The 13,830-nt window shown below is 53.4% G+C and overlaps 1 protein-coding gene across 4 annotated transcripts in view; it reads left to right on the top strand.

Annotated features, from left to right (window-relative positions):
* The window catches only part of RAP1A (RAP1A, member of RAS oncogene family), a 48,282-nt gene that overhangs the window by 22,329 nt on the left and 12,123 nt on the right, over positions 1 to 13,830 (top strand). For all 4 annotated transcript variants that reach the window (XM_068159576.1, XM_068159573.1, XM_068159575.1 and 1 more), the window contains 3 exons: positions 5,692 to 5,775; positions 10,805 to 10,873; positions 12,390 to 12,446. In XM_068159576.1, the coding sequence (XP_068015677.1) occupies positions 5,719 to 5,775; positions 10,805 to 10,873; positions 12,390 to 12,446 (183 nt within the window). In that variant the 5' untranslated portion in view covers positions 5,692 to 5,718. The remainder of the gene's footprint in view (positions 1 to 5,691; positions 5,776 to 10,804; positions 10,874 to 12,389; positions 12,447 to 13,830) is intronic.

Here is a 13,830-nt window from a genome sequence, read left to right as displayed (position 1 = left end):
GCAGGGGGGTTGGACAAGATGACCTTTGAGGGTCCCTTCCCACCTGGTGCAATCTGTGACTCTGTGGTTGCAGCTTGCAGTTTATAAGGCTGAGCCAAGACTGTGCCTGCTTGGATTGTTCTTTTTGTGAGCCTTGTGTTACCATTTACTCCATGGAGATGGTCCTCAGTGATGGCCAACCCTTCAGCAAGTTCACAGTATCACAGTTATGCAAAGCCATCAGCCCATGTGCTCCTACCACTGTCTTCCTCACGCTGAGCAGCAGATCTGGACCTCCTCTCACTTGTGGCTCCATCAGTGTTTGGAGCAGGAAGGAGAAACTGATAAATGCAAAGTGCCCTCTTCAGAGGTGTAGGTTTGTGCTTGGCCATTTGCATCTCATGGGCTGCACCTCAGGTTTTCAGGTCAGCCTGATGCTCCTGCACCCACTCTCTGTCAGTGCTGTGCTTTTACTTATCTTTGTTTCTGCAGCCCTCTCCCCACCACTCAAATGATAAACTTCTTGATGAGCTGGTGAAACGTTTCCAGCAGGAGCAGCCAGTTTCTGCATCAGGTTTGTCTCCTGGGCTGCTCTCCCCACAGCCCCTGCCTGGCTGCTTCCGCTGGTTGGGAAATACCCTGCGAGTTGTGGTTCTTTGAACCCTGACTCAGCCTCTCGGTTGCAACAGGGCAAAAGAGGGCTTGAGCAGTTCAGAGAGTGGCTGAGTGCTTGGCTGAAGAAAGATGGAGCTCAGAGCCACGTTTCAGGTTACATCTTCACCTGCACTGGAAGCCATCTGCTGCTCCTCCTCCGAGACCGTCCTGCCCACGCTGCCCTTCATTCCTCTCTGATTCAAACGGCTCTGCTGCAGCTTTCCTTCACCTCTCTGTCTTCAGAAGGGAGCTGGGCAACTTGAGGCTGCTGCTGTGAATAGCTGGGTGTCTGTGTCATTCCCAGGCAGTGCTGGTGACAGCAGCAGCAGAACAGGGATGCTCCTCTTAGAGAATGAAGAAGCGGGGTCAGGTGCCTCACAGTTTGTTCATCATTAGAGCTGACATCTAATAGATTACTCTGTGCTGAAGTGGCTGTGCAGGTGCTGGGCAGGTTGGAGAAGCCTGGCAGAGCAGGGAAAAGGTGCTGAGGCGCTCAGGGCAGTGATGTGTCAGTGCCAAACGTGCTCAGTGACCCAGGGCTGGCCTGCTGCAGCTTGGAGGCTGTGTGTGCTTGGCAGAGGGGAGCACAGAGCAAGGAGCCACGCTCAGCTTCTGCTTTTCTTTCCCCACTGCAGCTTTCAGGACTAATGAGGGCAGTTTCACAACACTTATGACAGCACTACAAGTCACATTTATTTATTTATTTCTGCACTCCTTGGTGATTAAACTCTTTCCTTGACTTGAAAGGAAAAGCTTAACACCCATAATTGAATCCCACTTGGAAAGGTGGCTGTCACTGCACAGCATGTGACTGCACTCACCCGGGGCTGTGGGATGGAAATGAATGCTGCTGTGTCTGACTCTATTGAGGTGGGCACCAGCAGCTGCCAAATGAAAGGGTTGGCCTGGATGCAGCATAGTAATTTCTTGAGCACTCTGGTGGTGTTGTATAAACAGATAACATTTAGCAGGCTTGTGAAAGGGCTACAAGATAATGAAGGCATGTGGGGTGTGCAGGAACAAGGCTCCTGCCTTTCAGGCTCTTGGTTTCCTCTTGCACCTGAAAGGGGGGAGGGAGGGAGGGGGAAACCCCAACACCAAAACCCCAAGAAAATATAAAATCAGCAAATGCTGTAGGGATGAAATGAGAAGTTGGTCTTGTACTGCTCCCAGCTGAAACTTTCCCACAAGTATTTCTACTATAAATAAGAAGTGAAAGAGTTCCCAGCTAAATTTAACCCTTAGCTCGATTGCTGGCTGGGTTTCCTCAGGTGGGAACAGGCTGTGGGGACACTCACTGCCTCTGACACTGTCCTGTACCACATCCTGGTCTCCAAACTGGGGACACATGGCTTTGATGGGTGGACTACTAGATGGGTAAAGAACTGGCACCCAGAGAGTGGCTGTCCATGGGTCCATGTCCCAGTGGAGGCCAGGGACAAGCAGAGTCCCTCAGGGATCAGTCCTGGGACCAGGCTTGTTCAACATCTTTGTGGGTGCCATGGACAGTGGCATTGAGTGCACCCTCAGTGAGTTTGCTGATGGCACCAAGCTGTGTGGTGCAGCAGACAGGCTGGAGGGAAGGGATCCATCCAGAGGGACCTTGACAGGCTAGAATGGAATGGAATGGAATAGAATAGAATAGAATAGACCAGGTTGGAAGAGACCTTCAAGATCATGGTGTCCAACCTATCATCCAACACCACCTAATCAACTAACCCATGGCACCAAGCACCATATCAAGTCTCCTCCTAAACACCTCCAGTGATGGTGACTGCACCACCTCCCCAGGCAGCCCATCCCAATGGGCAATCACTCTCTCTGTGTAGAATTCCTTCCTAACCTCCAGCCTAAACCTCCCCTGGTGCGGCTGGAGAGGTGGGCACAAGCCAACCTCATGAGGTTCAACAAGACCAAGAGCAGGGTCCTGCAGCTGGGTTGTGGCAATCCCAGGCACAAATCCAGGCTGGGCAGGGACTGGCTGGAAAGCAGCCCTGAGAAGAGAGCCTTGGGAGTGCTGGTGGAGGAGAAGCTCACCAGGAGCTCTCAGTGTGCACTTGCAGCCCGCAAAGCCAACCAGATCCTGGGCTGCATCAGGAGAAGTGTGGCCAGCAGGGCAAGGGAGGTGATCCTCCCCCTCTGCTCAGCTCTGGTGAGACCCCACCTGGAGTACTGCCTCCAGTTCTGGAGCCCCTATTACAAGAGGGATGTGGAGGTGCTGGAAAGTGTCCAGAGAAGGGCCAGGAGGATGAGCAGAGGTCTGGAGCACCTCTCCTGTGAGGACAGACTGAAGGAGTTGGGGCTGTTCAGTCTGGAGAAGAGAAGGCTCTGAGGTGACCTCATTGTGGCCTTCCAGGATCTGAAGGGGGCTACAGGAAGGCTGGGGAGGGACTGCTCAGGCTCTCAGGTAGTGATAGGACTAGGGGGAATGGAATGAAGCTGGAGGTGGGGAGATTCAGGCTGGAGGTGAGGAGGAAGTTCTTCCCCATGAGAGTGGTGAAGCCCTGGAATGGGTTGTCCAGGGAGGTGGTCGAGGCCCCGTCCCTGGGGGTGTTTAAGAGCAGGCTGGATGAGGCTCTGGCCAGGCTGCTCTAGTGTGGGGTGTCCCTGCCCATGGCAGAGGGAGCTGGAACTGGATGCCCCTTGTGGTCCCTTCCAACCCTGACTGATTCTATGAGATGAAGGTGAATTGAATCACTTCAGTTTCATATTGACTTCATTAAAGAAAAACCAGAACCAACTGCAAAAATCCATTGCCTTTTGATTCCTAAGGATCAGCATGAGGGGGGAAAAAAACCCATCATTGCTGATTGGAATTCCCCTCTTCTTCCCATCATGAGTTTTGAAAGCAGGGAAGGGAACTCCACTTCTCAGGGACAAATCTCAAGCAGAAGAGCTTCCAGCTGCCAGAATTTTAACCTAAGAAACCCCCCCACCCCCCCACCCCAATGTACCAGGGTGCACAGACATTGCTTGCTCTGCTTTTAGATATTCAAAGTTCCCACTCTGGAAACTCCCCTTGCAGTTTGGCTTCATTTCACAACTTCTCTGAGGTTAAGCAACTGCAGCTGAGCTGGAAGCTGTGCTGAGCAGGCTGCAGAGTTTGCCTGCCTCCCTCCAGCTGCACGCGGGGTGGGTTTGGTTTTTGTCTAACCCTGGGCTGCTGTCACATTGAGACCATAAAACGTGCTGTGCTCTGAGGGGTGAGGGTTCAAGATGGGATTGTTAGGGCAAGGGCTGCAGTCAATGTGTTCAGCTGCCACGAGGATGAGCAGAGGTCTGGAGCACCTCTCCTGTGAGGACAGACTGAAGGAGTTGGGGCTGTTCAGTCTGGGGAAGAGAAGGCTCTGAGGTGACCTCATTGTGGCCTTCCAGGATCTGGAGGGGGCTACAGGAAGGCTGGGGAGGGACTGCTCAGGATGTCAGGGAGTGATAGGACTAGGGGGAATGGACTTGAAGCTGGAGGTGGGGAGATTCAGGCTGGAGGTGAGGAGGAAGTTCTTCCCCATGAGAGTGGTGAAGCCCTGGAATGGGTTGTCCAGGGAGGTGGTTGAGGCCCTGGACCAGGCTGGATGAGGCTGTGGCCAGGCTGATCTAGTGTGGGGTGTCCCTGCCCATGGCAGGGGGGTTGGAACTAGCTGATCCTTGTGGTCCCTTCCAACCCTGACTGATTCTATGGTCCTGATGCAGCTCTGGCCAGGAACTGACTGTGGGTGGTGGTGGTGGCTGCAGGTTGGGTTTTCTCTGGACTCTTTTGCAGCTTTCACTTGGGAATTGAAATGTTTGGGGTGTGTGTGCAATAACTCCAACACAAACCCAACCAACCCAAACCTTGTCCTGATTTGATGATTATATAAACTTTGGAGGCACAGCTTGGCAGGGAGTTGTCCACAGTTGCAAGGCTAAGAATGCAACCCCCTCTTCATAGCATCATAGTATCAGTCAGGGTTGGAAGGGACCACAAGGATCATCTAGTTCCAACCCCCCTGCCATGGGCAGGGACACCCCACACTAGATCAGCCTGGCCAGAGCCTCATCCAGCCTGCCCTTAAACACCTCCAGGGATGGGGCCTCGACCACCTCCCTGCACAACCCATTCCAGGGCTTCACCACTCTCATGGGGAAGAACTTCCTCCTCACCTCCAGCCTGAATCTCCCCAGGCTGTCACTGAGGGTAGGTGACAAGGTGCAAACCCTTTGCAGCAGGCCTTTATTTTTTCAAGGCAATCCTCAGATGGCAGCCAGGGAAGCCAGAAATCCTGGGGCAGCCTTGGTTTGCAAGGTCTGGGAGAGCCACAGCTTCATAGCTGTCGTGTTTCTGAAGCCTTACTTGGGAAGAAAGCCTCCGAAACTCCTCAGCGGAGGGAAGGGGGGAAGATAATTGGCTGCTGAGGTCATTGTTTGCCTGAGCCCCGTGGATAGGGACAGCCCAGGCTGGCTTCTACTGTAAACACAGTGTGAAATTGTTTATCACCAGCTTGGTCATTTGCCTTATTTGTCAGGGAATCTCATCCAGAATGAGGAGGTTGCTGCTGCCGGGCACCGCGTTGCAAGATTGCCCTAAAAAGGCAGAGCCCTTGCTTGGGTGAGCAGAGAGCCTCTGCCTTGGCAGCCCTCAGCTAGCTCTGACCTTTTCCAGGCAGAAAATCCTGACCCAAATCCTTCCCTGCTGGGGGGGTGGGGGTGGGAGGAGTGAGCCTCTCTCCCTTGGCATCTTTCGGAGCTCGCGTTCGTGTCTCCGAGTTCCGTGCTGTGAAATGCTGGGGGGCAGAGGCCGTGGTGGCCCTTGTGGTGCACATGTGCTGGGTGTGGGCCACGGTGTCATCATCCTCTTCCTCCCCAAGCCCCAGCAGGCTAACTGGTGCAGCTTAGAGCACTTCCTGTCAAAGCAGCCACGTGAACTCCGGCGCCCAAGCGGCAAAATAAAGCCCACAGCTGTTACTCAAGGCACGTTTGTCCTCAGGTGGAGGTGGGGAAGGGGAGCCTCTGGCTGCTTTCAGGAGGCAGAGCCTTTGAACTGGTCCATGTTTAACTGCTGGCTTCTCTCCTGCTTTCCAGGCCATCACTGTTGGAACAGACCACACCATGCGTGAGTACAAGCTGGTGGTCCTTGGTTCAGGAGGTGTGGGGAAGTCTGCTTTGGTGAGTTTGGGGAAGCACCTCTGAAACACACCTCCCCTCCCCCCACCCCAGACCTCAGAACAGGCCTGGCTGATTGCAGATGCTGTTTGTTACATGTTGTGGGATGTTTGGATTGCTGCATGGCTTCCACCCAGCCACTCTCAGCCTGCTGAAAGAGCTCTGAGTTTGTGACACCTCCCTGGAGAGGCAGCAGTCACACGAGTCAGCATTTCAGGGCTCTAATGACTGAGTGGCCTCAAAATGCACCAGAGGAGGTTTAGGTTGGAGATTAGGAACAATTTCTTCCCTGCAAGAGTGCTCAGGCACTGGAACAGGCTGCCCAGGCAGGTGGTGGAGTCACCATCCCTGGAGTGACACAAGAAACCTGTGGCCACGGCACTTGGGGCCATGGTTTAGTGGCTGTGGTGGTGCTGGGTTGATGGTTGGACTGGATGATCTTGGAGGTCTTTCCCAGCCAAAAGCAATTCTGTGGCTGTACCCAAGTATTAAAAGGCTGCCCTCCCCTGGAGCAGTGAGGGGAGCCTGGCTGTGCATGGCAGTGGGTCAGTGGTGGGGGAAGGGAGCCTTGCCTCCCTTCCAGTCTGTGCTGCCATCCCAGACAGAGCCCCCATGAGCAGCCTGGACTGGAAACACAGGGCTGGACCAGGAGCCACCTCCAGCATGTGCACTGCTGAGGCACAAGAAGGCTGATGACACTTTGCCCTCCTTAAGTACTTGTGTTGATTCTGAGAAGAGGTTTACATAGCAGAGCTGATAGTGAAGCCTTGTGGGAGATGGCTGTCACCTGTTTATCACCAGTCAGTCAAGCAGCTTGCTCCAGCAAGGAAGGCAAAGAACTGGTCAAGTGTAAAGTTATCTGCAGCAAGGAACTACCTTTACACAGAAGATGACAGCTGAGCAGGGCCTGCATCTTGCCCTGCACAACCCTCTTGGGGAATCACCTGCAGAACCCAGAGCAGCAGCAGCAGAGGTTATTCAGCTGTGTGTCAGACTTGGGGCCCTCAGAGATCCCTGGCTGAGGATCTTGCTTGTCTTATGCAGTGTGGAAAGACTCACTCTGGCTAATCCAGGGCAGTTGTTAATATGCTGGACATAAAAATCATTCAGCATCTGCCAGGCTTGGATTTCCTGATTTGTGATGGGAAGTCTGAGTCAGCATCCAGCCCTGGCCTGTGGAGAAGCTAAAAGGTGAATGCTTGGTCTGGTAAACAGGAGAGGAACTCTTCTTGGCAGCCTAGGTGCTCAGTAAGCATATGTAGAATAACTGCTCTGCAACACTGGAGTCATAGAATGGGTTGGGATGGAAGGGACCCCCCAAGGGTATCCAGTCCAACACCCCTGTGGTCAGCAGGGACAACCTCCACCAAACCAGGTTGCTCAGAGTTTTGTCCAGCCTGAGCTTGAAGATCTCCAGGGATGGGGCCTCAGCTACCTCCCTGGGCAGCCTGCTGCAGTGTTCCACCACCCTGGTGGTGCAGAGCTTGTTCCTCACATCCAATCTAAATCTCTTCTCTAATTTCAGACCATTGCCCCTGCTCCTGTCCCTGCAGGCCTGTGCAAACAGTCCCTCTGCAGCTTTCTTGCAGCCTCCCCTTCAGGCACTGGAAGGCTGCTGTTAGGTCTCCCTGGAGCCTTCTCTTTTCCAGGCTGAACACCCCCAGCTCCCTCAGCCTGTCCTTGCAGCAGAGGTGCTCCAACCCCCCTGAGCATTTTCATAGCCCTCCTCTGGACACTCCATTCCAGGTCCAAGCCCTTCCTGTGTTGAGGGCACCAAAGCTGGGCTCAGCACTGCAGGCAAGGTCCCAGAAGAGCAGAGTAAAGTGGGAGAATCCCTTCTGGATCTGCTGGCCACACTGCTTTTGATCCATTCTGTTCATAACAGAGCACAACAAGTGCTAGCTAGCAGCCAAGGCAATACTTCTTTGCTTGAGGATGGCTGCTTGAGGACAGGCATTGGCAAGGGGAGGCTACAAGGTGGGATTTCAAATGGTGTGGAGGTCACTTTAAAATTCCTTCATCTGATCTCTAGAAACTAAACTCACAAAGGGGCTGCTGTGTGTTTCCAGCTCTGTGTGTTCACAATCTGAGTGGAGATTACAATATGGTGTTGTTCCACTGCAAATCCTCCTTGGTTTAACTCCTCTCTGCCCAAGTGCTGCTGGTTGTGCCTTAAGGTCCCTTCCAGCCCAAACCATTCACAACAACCCCAGGCAGTGCTGCAGGCTGGGGACAGAGTGGCTGAGAGCAGCCAGGCAGAAAGGGACCTGGGGGTACTGGATGTCAGCAGCTGAACAGGAGCCAGCAGTGTGCCCAGGTGGCCAAGAGGGCCAATGGCATCCTGGCCTGCATCAGGAGCAGTGTGGCCAGCAGGAGCAGGGAGGTCATTCTGCCCTGTGCTCTGCACTGCTTAGGCCACACCTTGAGTCCTGTGTCCAGTTCTGGGCCCCTCAGTTTAAGAAGGACATTGAGAGACTTGAAGGTGTCCAGAGAAGGACAACAAAGCTGGGGAGGGGTCTGGAGCACAGCCCTGTGAGGAGAGGCTGAGGGAGCTGGGGTTGCTTAGCCTGCAGAAGAGGAGGCTCAGGGGAGACCTTCTTGCTCTCTCCAACTCCCTGAAGGGAGGTTGTAGCCAGGTGGGGGTTGGTCTCTTCTGCCAGGCAAGCAGCACCAGAAGAAGAGGACACAGTCTCAAGCTGTGCCAGGGGATGTTTAGGCTGGAGGTGAGGAGAAAATTCTTCCCAGAGAGAGTTGTTAGCCATTGGGATGTGCTGCCCAGGGAGGTGGTGGAGTCCCCATCCCTGGAGGTGTTCAAGAGGGGATTGGATGTGGCACTTGGTGCCATGGTTTGGTTAGTCAGAAGGTGTTGGGTGCCAGGTTGGACTTGATGCTCTCTGAGGTCTTTTCTAACCTTGTTGATTCTATGATTCTATGAATGAAGCTGTGAAAGTGAAGCTGCCAGGAGCCAAAGCAGGGCATGTGCAGGGCTGGGATGTCCAGAGACAGACCACATCCCAGTGACAGCTTGATGGGAAGTGTTTAGATTTCCACTGAGTAATGATCCAAGGGAAGAAAGGCTTCCTCTTTGACATGAGGGATGACTCCTCCTGTAATGATTTAATACAAGTGGAGTACCTGGAGGCACTCCAGCTTCCACTTGCTGCTCTGCAGTGTGCCTGTGCTCTTGGGCACAGAACCCAGAGCAGCTCCCCTGGAGCTCCAATGTGACTGGAGTGGAAAAGTGGATTTTCCACGAGGTCCTTCTCCACAGCCCACAGATTGAGTTTCAGATCTTCCCTATTTGATGGTGACTTCTATTTTTGGTTTGTGGGGGTGGGGTTTTTTTTTGTGTGTTTTGTTGTTTTAATTCTTCTCAAGTCCCAGGCACTGAAGTTAAGGTGAGTTTGAGGCTGTCAGCTTTCATGAATTAAACACAGTGAGCAAAGAGTTCACATTTCATAAGAGCTTTGGACACCTCACTGGAGCAAAGGGGTTCTGCAAGCCCCAGAAAGTGCCAGGTTGCTTTCATGAAAACAAAGAAAAGCTTTTCTCTCCTCCCCACTATTGGATTCTAACAGCAGGGTTAAGTGGTTTGGGTGATGTCACCTCTGAGAATCATGGAATCTCAGGCTGGAGGGGAGGAGGAAGTTCTTCCCCATGAGAGTGGTGAAGCCCTGGAATGGGTTGTCCAGGGAGGTGGTTGAGGCCCCAGCCCTGGAGGTGTTTAAGGCCAGGCTGGATGTGGCTCTGGCCAGGCTGATCTAGTGTGGGGTGTCCCTGCCCATGGCAGGGGGGTTGGAACTAGAGGATCCTTGTGGTCCCTTCCAACCCTGACTGATACTATGAATGGTTTGGGTTGGAAGGAACCTTCAAGATCATCCAGTTCCAACCCCACTGCCATGGGCAGGGACACCTCCCATCAGCCTAGGTTGCTCAAGGCCTCATCCAACCTCACCTTCAACACCTCCAGGGAGGAAGCATCCACAACCTCCCTGGGCAACCTGTCCCAGTGTCTCCCCACTCTCACTGCAAAGAATTTCTCCCTCATCTCCAGTCTCAATCTCCCCTCTCCCAGCTCAAAGCCATTGTCCCTCCTCCTGGCACTCCCAGCCCTTGTCAAAAGTCCCTCTCCAGCTCTTCTGGAGCCCATTCAGGTACTGGAAGGCTGCTCTAAGGTATCATAGAATCAGTCAGGGTTGGAAGGGACCACAAGGATCATCCAGTTCCAACCCCCCTGCCATGGGCAGGGACACCCCACACTAGATCAGCCTGGCCAGAGCCTCATCCAGCCTGGGCTTAAACACCTCCACGGCTGGGGCCTCAACCACCTCCCTGGACAACCCAGTCCAGGGCTTCACCACTCTCATGGGGATGAACTTCCTCCTCCCCTCCAGCCTGAATCTCCCCACCTCCAGCTTCATTCCATTCCCCCTAGTCCTATCACTACCTGAGATCCTGACCTCCCTGGAGCTTTTCTTCTCCAGGCTGAACAGCCCCAACTCTCAGCCTGTTCCCATAGTGTCCTCCAGCCCTCTGATCATCTTCTGGCCTGCTCTGGGCCCTCCCCAACAGTTCCAAGTCCTCCTTGTGTTTGGGGCACCAGAGCTGTGTGCAATATTCTAGGTGGGATGTCAGGAGAGCAGAGCGGGAGCATCACCTGGGAGAAGTAAGCAGCATAAACACAGCTGCTCATTAACATGGGGGGTGTGAAAAATAACCCAACCAAAACCACCCCAACCCCAAAAAAACCTCAACAAAGCAAAGCTTCCTTAAATTGCAGGGAATAAAGAGGAAAAGCAAAGAAAAGATGAGGTCTGGACACACATCAAACCCAAAACACCACCCACAGAAGGCTCTGTGGGAGCTCAGCTGTGGGAGCTCAGTTGGGGGACTTCATCCCTTGCCTGGGCACAAACCTTTAAGCCAGACCTTGCAGGTCTCCCTGCTCCCTTCAGTGCTTCTTGCTGGATGTTCTTGGTGGTGCTCAACTCATGGATTTCTTTCTCCTTCTCCTTCTTCCCTTTCTCCCCAGACTGTACAGTTTGTTCAGGGAATTTTTGTGGAAAAGTATGACCCAACAATAGAAGATTCCTACAGAAAGGTAAACCAACATCCCCCTCCCTGCTGTGTGATCTCTTTGCTGTCTCTCAGAGCTTGCTTCCTGTCAGTGATGCCCCAGAAAGCTTCTCAGAAGCTTTCCTGAGCCACTGCTGTGGCTGCAGCACAGCAAAGCATCAGTCCTGGCAGTGCTCTATGCAGATTGTTGGTTGCCTCTGGTTTCACACAGCCTGGGGCCTCTGAGTGGCCAGGGCAAATTGTATCAGCAGCTCTCAAGCTGAATTGTCAGGGAATGACAGAGTTTTGCTGCTAATTGGAGTGCTCCCTCCCTCAGCTCTGTGTATCAGGAGGATTAAGCCTCTCTTGCTGCATGCAACCAGGAGCTTTCACTTCAAAGCCCCAGGGACTCAAATTAAGGCAGGTTGGGGCTGCAGCTCTCTGCTGTTTCTTCCTCAGAGGTTACCACAGCTGCCCAGAGGTAGCCTGGTGTGCCCTCCCTGATTCCCACTTGTCCTGGCATATGAGACTGGTGGCTGGCAGACACTGCTGCCCATCCTCCTGCCTGGGGATAGGAGCAGCTCAGCCAGGCCAGGCCCAGCCTCTCAGTCAGATCTCTTTGCTGTAACTCCCCACTAGAGCTGCTCCTTCCAAACACACAGCTCTCAGCATTTGCTGTGGGGGTGCCCTCTCTGGGGAGGCTGTTGGGAAGGATTTCCACAGCACTCAAGCACAGCAGGTTGTGTTGCTGGGGCACAGCACTTGCCTGTTGCTGTTGCTTTTTAGGAGAGGCTGTTCTGCCATTTAGTTCCAATGTGTTCTGCTTGCTTTGAAGCCATGTGCAATTCTTCATGGCTGTTTTGGATGCAGGCTTGTAATTGCTGAGCAGAAGTCCTTGTCAGGATCCCTGATGCTCTGGTATTATGTCATTCTATCAACAGAGCTGCTTTCTTCACTCCATTGATGTCAAGTAACCCATTGTGTTCCAGATTAGCATAAGTGTTGCCATAATGAGAGGCACAAAACAGAAGACAAAGCCCTGTAGCATTTGTGCCTGTGATAATGGCATGTAAATTGGGGTATGAGCCCTGCTGTTAAATTTATTTGACCTTCCTGGCATGGCTCTAGCTGGAGCTGAGGCATTCCTCAGGGACTTGGCTACAGCCTCACTGTGAGGATCACAGAATGTTCTGCTTGTGCATCCCTTCCTTCCTTCCTCCCTTCTTCCCCAGCAGCAGAATAAAATGGAAGCTGGAGGTCCTTTTGATTTGCAAGAGTGGATTTTACCTCCCTTCCAGTGGAGGTGTTTACAGTGAGCTGCTCATTGAAAGCCTTTCCAATCAACAGAGCCATGGGGCATCGATGAGCTGACCCAAATGCCTGGCTTGGGGTGTGAGCCATCCCCTAACAGCAGGGCCTCTGGCAGTGCTGGGGAAGTGCAGGTGCCTGCTTTGCTTGGAGAGGCCTTTGTGGCAGAAGTGACAACTCAGCTGAGATTCCTCTTGCCTGCCCCATTCCTGACAGCTTTAACAGCTTTTGTCTCCTCCTCTTTCTTTCCCCAGCAAGTGGAAGTAGACTGTCAGCAGTGTATGCTTGAAATCCTCGACACAGCAGGGACAGTAAGTACAACTCCTTTCCTAGCTGCTGGGCAGCTCCCCAGGGGGCAGTGCTGGGCCCCATCCTCTTTAATATCTTCACTGATGATCTGGGTGAGGGGATTGAGTCAGTCATCAGCACATTTGCAGATGACACCAAGCTGGGAGCAGATGTTGATCTGTTAGAGGGCAGAAGGGCTCTGCAGAGGGACCTCGACCCACTGGACAGATGGGCATAGTCCAACAGGATGGCATTCAACAAGTGCCAGGGGCTGCACTTTGGCCACAGTAACCCCAGGCAGAGCTACAGGCTGGGGTCAGAGTGGCTGAGAGCTGCCAAACAGAGAGGGACCTGGGGGTGCTGATTGACAGCTGCCTAAGCATGAGCCAGCAGTGTGCCCAGGTGGCCAAGAAGGCCAAGGGCATCCTGGCCTGCAGCAGGAAGAGTGTGGCCAGCAGGAGCAGGGAAGTCATTGTGCCCTGTGCTCAGCACTGGTTAGGCCACACCTTGAGTCCTGTGTCCAGTTCTGGGCCCCTCAGTTTAAAAAGGACATTGAGAGACTTGAAGGTGTCCAGAGAAGGGCAATGAGGCTGGGGAGGGGTCTGGAGCACAGCCCTGGGAGGAGAGGCTGAGGGAGCTGGGGTTGCTTAGCCTGGAGAAGAGGAGGCTCAGGGGAGACCTTCTTGCTCTCTGCAACTCCCTGAAGGGAGGTTGTAGCCAGGAGGGGATTGGTCTCTTCTCCCAGGCAAGCAGCACCAGAACAAGAGGACACAGTCTCAAGCTGTGCCAGGGGAAGTTTAGGCTGGAGGTGAGGAGAAAATTCTTCCCAGAGAGAGTTGTTAGCCATTGGGATGTGCTGCCCAGGGAGGTGGTGGAGTCCCCATCCCTGGAGGTGTTCAAGAGGGGATTGGATGTGGCACTTGGTGCCATGGTTTAGCCATGAGGTCTGTGGTGCCAGGTTGGACTTGATGATCTTTGAGGTCTCTTCCAACCTTGGTGATTCTGTGTGACAAAACTCTGAGCAACCTGATTTGGTGGAGGATGTCCCTGCTGACCACAGGGGGCTTGGACTGGATGCCCTTTGGAGGTCCCTTCCAACCCAACCCACTCTGTGATGCTGTGATCCTGCTGGCCACCCCTCAGATATTGATCAGATCCTCTCTCAGCCTTCTCTTCTCCACACTAAACAGCCCCAGGGCTCTCAGCCTGTCTTCCCAGGAGAGATGTTCAAGTCCCTTCATCATCCTCCTAGCTCTCAGCTGGACTCTCTCCAGCAGATCACCCCCAAATCATTTCAGCCAAAGCTTTTCAGCACCTGGTGTTAGAACTCTCTGTGGTGTTATGGTTTGGGGTCTTAACTGCAGGTAGATTTTTATTGCTGCCCTTGATTATTGTTTTTCCCCCCCC

This window comes from Melanerpes formicivorus, unplaced genomic scaffold, assembly GCF_026170545.1.
Source record: "Melanerpes formicivorus ecotype bairdi unplaced genomic scaffold, bMelFor1.0.p_v2 SCAF_46, whole genome shotgun sequence".
Taxonomy (NCBI): Eukaryota; Metazoa; Chordata; class Aves; order Piciformes; family Picidae; genus Melanerpes; species Melanerpes formicivorus.
Note: the sequence above shows the minus strand (reverse complement) of the source record. Positions and strands in the feature narration are given on the sequence as shown.